This window comes from Coregonus clupeaformis, chromosome 5, assembly GCF_020615455.1.
Source record: "Coregonus clupeaformis isolate EN_2021a chromosome 5, ASM2061545v1, whole genome shotgun sequence".
Taxonomy (NCBI): Eukaryota; Metazoa; Chordata; class Actinopteri; order Salmoniformes; family Salmonidae; genus Coregonus; species Coregonus clupeaformis.
In genome coordinates this window covers 24118010-24125049 of record NC_059196.1, presented here as the reverse complement: position 1 = coordinate 24125049, position 7040 = coordinate 24118010, and the positions used below count along the sequence as shown (strand labels likewise).

Sequence of the window (7040 nt, the reverse complement as noted above, 5' to 3'; positions counted from 1 at the left end):
ACAGTAAGAAGCTCAGTCCGGGCGGAGCGGAATTATGACGTAGGAGACAGGGAGCTGTTAGCCGTGGTACAGGCCCTAAAGGTGTGGCGGCATTGGCTCGAGGGGGCTCAACACCCTTTCCTCATTCTAACTGACCATCGTAACCTGGAGTACATCCGGGCAGCTAGGAGACTGAATCCTCGCCAGGCTCGCTGGACTATGTTCCTGGCCCGGTTTGTGTTTAAAATCACATACATCCCTGGGTCCCAGAACGGGAAGGCAGATGCTCTGTCTCGGCGGTATGACGCAGAGGAGAGGTCAGTTGAGTCCACGCCCATACTACCGGAGTCCTGTCTGGTTGCTCCGGTGGTGTGGGAGGTTGATGGTGAGATCGAGCGGGCGTTACGCACCGACCCGAGTCCTCCACAGTGCCCTGTGGGTCGGACGTACGTTCCGCTCGAGGTACGCGATCGCCTCATTTGTTGGGCTCATACGTCCCCCTCCTCTGGCCATCCGGGTATCGGCCGGACAGTGCACTGCCTTAGCACGAAGTACTGGTGGCCAACGTTAGCTAGGGATGTGAGGGTTTATGTCTCCTCCTGTTCGGTGTGTGCCCAGTGTAAGGCGCCCAGACATTTGCCCAGGGGTAAGTTACAACCCCTGCCTATTCCACAACGACCCTGGTCCCACCTCTCGGTGGATTTTGTTACCGACCTTCCCCCCTCACAGGGGAATACTACCATCCTGGTCGTTGTGGATCGGTTCTCTAAGGCCTGTCGTCTCCTTCCCATGCCGGGTCTACCCACGGCCCTACAGACCGCAGAGGCTCTGTTCACCCATGTCTTCCGGCACTATGGGGTACCCGAGGATATAGTGTCTGACCGAGGCCCCCAGTTCACCTCTAGAGTGTGGAGAGCATTTATGGAACGGTTGGGGGTTTCGGTAAGCCTTACCTCGGGTTACCACCCGGAGAGTAATGGGCAGGTTGAACGTGTCAACCAGGACGTGGGTAGGTTTCTGAGGTCATACTGTCAGGGCCGGCCGGAGGAGTGGGCGAGATATGTGCCCTGGGCCGAGATGGCACAGAACTCTCTTCGCCACTCCTCCACCCAACTAACCCCTTTTCAGTGTGTATTAGGGTACCAGCCGGTTCTGGCACCATGGCATGAGAGCCAGATCGAGGCCCCCGCTGTGGATGAGTGGGTGCGGCGCTCGGAAGAGACGTGGGACGCTGCACACGTCCATCTGCAGCGTGCCATACGTCGACAGAAGACGAGCGCCGACCTACACCGCAGTGAGGGGCCAGTGTACGCACCTGGAGATCGAGTCTGGCTCTCAACCAGAAACCTGCCCCTCCGCCTGCCCTGCCGGAAGCTGGGTCGGCGGTTTGTGGGGCCATTTAAAGTCCTGAGGAGACTGAACGAGGTGAGTTATAGGTTAGAACTACCTGTTGATTACAAAAATATTAACCCCTCGTTCCATGTGTCTCTCCTCAGGCCGGTGGTAGCTGGTCCACTCCAGGACTTTGAGATTGAGGAGACTCCTCCGCCCCGTTGGACATCGAGGGGGCTCCGGCGTACACCGTGAGGTCCATCCTGGATTCTAGACGCCGGATGGGGGGTCTTCAATATCTCGTGGAGTGGGAGGGGTACGGTCCGGAGGAGCGGTGCTGGGTGCCAAGGAGGGACGTATTAGACCAGTCCCTACTGACCGATTTCCATCGGGGTCATCCTGCGCGCCCTGCTCCGCGTCGTCCGGTCGTCCCCCGAGCTCCGGGTCGGCGCACGGCTGGAGCCGCGCGTCAAGGGGGGGGTACTGTCACGGTTTCGGCCGAGGCTGCTCCTCTTCCTTGTTCGGGCAGGCTTCGGCGGTCGTCGTCTCCGGAGTACTAGCTGCCACCGTTCTATGTTTCATGTTCATTTGGTTTTGTCTGTTCATAACACCTGTCCCTTATTTGTGTCTTAATTGTTTCCCTATTTAGTTTCGTGTGTTTGGGTCAGGTGTTATGCGTGATTTTTTATTGTCAGCCTGCCTCTGAGTAGTTTATTGTATCTCTCGTTGTTGTTACCCGAGAGCTCGCACTGCGTGCGCTTTTCTTGTTTAGACGCACTGTGTTTTGTGCGTAATTGTTTGCGCCACCCGGTTGGGTTGGCGACTCATTGTTCACGTGGTTTTGAACATTACTAAAGACGGTTGAAGTCATCCTGGTTCCTGCGCTTGATTCCTTCCACTCACCTACACACACCACTCTGACAGTCACAGAAGAGTTTATCAATGCGAGATCCACACAAAGGAAGTCTGACGGCTAAACTAACTGGTATGAGTCCTATAAATAAAGGATAACACCAAGCAACTAAGAGTAACTTTCTAACAGTTAAAGATGTCACAATGTTATGGTATAGTAGTGGTCTACATATTGCCACATACCTGTCGTAAGACATCACTGTTAGAGTATAAATTTCACACAGGACAGATGTGTATATTACATAGGCTTGAGTAAAACATCCACCATAAGATATCACCTGAACATCTGACTGAAGGTCCAGTAAAAACTTGGGGTAGAAACCAGCAGTTCCATACAATCCATTGACACTTAGACTACACAGAAAGATATACATGGGCTCATGGAGACCTTTCTCCTGAATGATTGTTATGATCAGAGTCAAATTCACGGTTATGATGAGAAGGTATGTGATAAGAGACAAGATAAAATAGACCGATTTGTTGTTAAATGTCTCTTGTAAGCCAAAGAGATAAAAGAACTTGACTTGGGTTGAGTTCTCCATAGCTTTTGTTAATTTTCTTCCTTTGGTCAATGCAGCAATTCTTAGTCCTTACAAGGCTTGAGTGTGTATGGATGTGAATTAATTCAAGTGTGAATTATTTGATTCTGTTTAGGCTCAGACTAAACACAATAGTTTTAACAAAACAAATTCACATCCTCCCTCAAAATCTTATTTAAAAAAAAAGAAATCCCGATAATATCTGTACATTATCAGACTTCTGAGGTGTGAAAGAAATAAAGAAACTTGTGTCCATGAAATGTCTTCTTGCTTGACAGAGGGATACTGCTCCAATAACTTGTCCTGCTAGCCTCTAAATATATCATAGTGTTTGCTCACATGGGATTGTAGTTTCAGTGTCAACATGTAACCAATCCATAGAGATGGATCTATATTTAGTTTATGACAAGCAACTCATTTGATTCTATTTACTCTATTGATGTATTAACCCAGCAAACAGGGGACGTCCCAGGCCCGGCGCCACGAGGGTGCAAAAGTGGGCAATGACCCCTTAGTTTGAATATTGTGCCGCCTCAGTTTTGTATCCCTATTCTGTCCCACAATTTGCCCCCTCCGTCATGCCCAACCGATTTGTTGTGTATGCTTAATTCATGCAACTCCCTTGCACGCATCATACGTACATCACACACATTTTACCAGTAGAAGGGTGGGGTCAATTTGACCATTTTGGTTTACTTTCAGTATAAAAAAATTATGTATTCACTAACTGTAAGTCGCTCTGGATAAGAGCGTCTGCTAAATGACTAAAAATGTAAAAATGTAAAAATGTAGCAAAAAAAGTTTCACCTTGCAGCTGGATGGAATTTAGCGAATGTTAACAGTTAGGTAGGTAGCTGATAGCATGATGGATATTAGAAAGTGGCTTCGCCAGGGCACAACGGCAGTATCGGATCAAAGTGTAGGGGAGGGGGAGAAGCCTGCCACAGAGGCCAAGCAGACACTAATCACAGAGGCCAAGGCCACCGAGCCAGCAGTAAAGGCACCTGTACAACTGTCTTGCAGCCTGGTGACATAGAAGGTAACCAACCCGAGGAGGGGCCTGCAGCCGCCAAGACCGAACCTAGCAGCAGCACCGACAGGATATTACAAGCACCGACACCTCCGTTAGTGCCTGACGACCTCGGTGATGAAGAGCCAGCGCAGGTTTGTCTGGGGAAATACCCAACCAGCCTTTACTGTGGGAGAAAAAGTGAATTTTGCAGCGCGTGGTTCAAAGGCAGAGAGTGAGTGGAATATTCCTGCTAGTAAAATGCAGCTTTCTGCTATCCTTGTTGAAAATTTAACATTGGCTCCATTGCTAACACCTATAAGGCATTCACCCAAACTGGATATAATAACTGGCAACATGCCATTGATAGCAACAAGGGACTGTGGAGGCACGCATCAAGAAAATAACATTTGAAAAACATGGTACTTTTGACAGAAAGACAAGCAAGGAATGCACAGGGAGCCGAAATTTCAACAATTGTGAATTCTGCACAGCTTGCAAGAAATCGTATGTATTTGTCATCGATTGTGGACATTGTGGAATTTCTTGCTGTCAACGAGCTTCCTCTCAGGGGAACTTTGGATGCGATGGATGCAAGAGGGGAGGGGGCGGTGGACTATTCCTGGCGATGTTAGATTATACGCTCAGGAAAGACAAGGAACTTGCTAGTGCCTTAAGCACAATTCCCCGCAATGCCACATACACATCTCATGACATCCAGAACAAAATAATTGGGCTCATGAGTGAGGTAGTCACAGAGGAAACTGTACAGGAATTAGGTGATTAATGGTACACACTTAAAGTGGATGGGACTAAAGACCCAAACAGGTGCGAGAACTTTTCAATTGTACTCCATTAAGTGGGCGAAAACAATCGTGTTTGTGAGCGGCTACTGTCAATGGCAACGAGTAAAGAATGTGATGCTTTATCGCTGACTACCTTGGTCCTGTCAGTGCTAACAAATCTTGGCCTTAGCACCGAGAAGATTCTTAGTCAATGTTATGATGGGGCCAGTGTGATGTTTGGTAAACATGGGGGCATGCAAAGGGTAGTGCAGGACAAGCTGAATCGGGAAGTGTTGTATGTGCATTGCTTTAACCACCAGCTGCATTTAGTAATAGTGCACGCTATGTCCTCTGAGGGTGCATTGGATGACTTTTTTAATGTGTGTAATTCCCTTTACAAGTTTCTCAGAAAACCAACTGTGGCTGCACAATTTACGGTAGAGAAACTGAAACGGCTGCTTGAGCAGCGATGGACTGGTCATCTAGCCACGGTGAGTGTCATTATAAAGTCTCTGGACAGCATCATCCACCTGCTCAGAGAAATCGAGAGTACCAGCACCTACGGTACAGAGGTGCGACTTGAGGCTGTGGGCCAATTGAAAGCTGTTTCCGAGCCGAGCTTCAGATTCATTGCCTTCATGGTCCACAAAATCGTCTGCCTGCTCGACCCCCCTAACAAGTTACTTCAGGCTCAAGCAACTGATCTGTACACTGGCATCCGAGTCGTCCGTAGTGCCCACAATTACGTGAAAAAACTGCAACGTGACAGTGAGTTTGATGAGTTATGGGAGAGATACAAGCACACGGACACCCCCGCTCCAAGCAAACGGCAAAGAGTAGTGAGTAGTAATCTGAAAGAACATATGGTCGAAACAACAATGGGCAAGCAAGAAGATGATAATGGGTAAGGGAGTGCAAAATACTGTTTTTCAGCATTCTGGATGCTGTACTGGGAGAAATGTCAGCAAGATTTAACGAATGAAACAGCCAACTTGTTGAGGCCCTGTGTGCCTTGCACCCAGAGAATGAAACCTTTATGGATGTGGAAAAGGTGAAACCACTGCTGGACTTAATCTCAGGAGACTTTGTGGAAGCTGAGTTTACTGTCGCACGCCAGTTTCTACAGACTTTAATCGCCCGATCAGGAGAAGAAAAATGGACTACGCAGAGCATTTTGGATAGATACTCCGGGCCTCTAATAGCAATGCCTACTGTGAAAATGGCATTGAAGCTGGGATTAACATTTGAAGAATCCACGGCAACTTGCGGGAACTCTTTTTCAACATTGAAAAATGTATTCAGTGAGCACAGATGGAGCATGTTGCACAGGAGGAAAGCGCAGTTGATTCAACAGGCATTTGAGAGGGATCTTACAAGCAAATTCCGTGGGGAGTGGAACGAGAGACTGCTGAGGAGCTTCAACACAGCATCAAGGCGGCTACTACTCTTTTGAATCTGGGTAAGAACAGGCAGCCTGGCTGGGCTTGTATTATTTTGTTATTTGTTAGCTTTTGGAAATGCGTGGCAAATGTCAGAAATAGGCGTAGACGTGATTTTCTTTATTGCCGTTGCTGCCAAGTCTACTGCTTGATTTCTGTGAGTGATTGGATTGGAAATGTTTGGTTTATAATATAATCTGATTGTTTTTAATGTTGTTTTATATGGTAGAAGAGGTGCTTTCCATTACATTGATGAGGGTGGGCAGACCTTGACCAATGGTTGAGTAACGATGTAGCTAAAGGGTTGCCAAAAACAACTCATTGCTATGGAGTACTAATTTCTCTGTTATCATACACAGCGTAGTACAGCACTCTTGTGTGAAGACAGCTTGGTAGCTGCCGCTGCATTGTACCGATAAGTCGTGGTATGCATTGTACATTATTGTTTGCTTTCCGCGATTGGAAATGCATTGTATTGGCATGAGGAAGTGTTATTACAGTAAATAGCAACTGTTTTGCATTGGATTGATGGGTATTGTGATGTAGCCATGTAGCGTTGTCATAACTTGCAATTTCTCGAGCCGGTTATGAATTATCATTGTTTGTAAAGTGGTGCAGTAGCCTGTATTCTTGCGGCAAGACAGCCATCCTTGGCTGTAGAAACATTGTGTGTAATTGTACTATTGATTATTATCCATCCTGTGTTATCAGCAAGCGAAAATAGTTGTGCCCTCTTAGTCATTTCTGATGCCCCCTTGCTCAGTTAATCCTGCCGCCAGGCCTAGTACGTCGTAAGGACATTCGGCATAGTTCCCATTATGTCCCTTTAAGGCAGCGTTGCCCTAGCACTACATAGCTGATTCAAATAATCAAAGCTTGATGATTAGTTGATTATTTGAATCAGCTTTGTAGTGCTAGGTCAAAAACCAAAACGTGCACCCCTTGGGGTCCCCAGGTCAAAGATTGGGAACTGCTGCTTTAAGGGTTTCAGCGAAAACCTCGGCATTAACCTCGGGATCATAAGAGGGCGTTCAGTACAGATACC

General features: G+C 47.5%; 1 protein-coding gene across 1 annotated transcript; it reads right to left on the bottom strand.

The window, feature by feature from the left end:
- Positions 1-2210: 2210 nt before the first annotated feature.
- On the bottom strand, positions 2211-2774 carry LOC123482766 (olfactory receptor 1D2-like). Its single transcript, XM_045211496.1, has one exon. It carries the CDS (start codon positions 2763-2765, stop codon positions 2211-2213), a length of 555 nt encoding a protein of 184 aa, XP_045067431.1. The 5' UTR covers positions 2766-2774.
- Positions 2775-7040: the final 4266 nt, after the last annotated feature.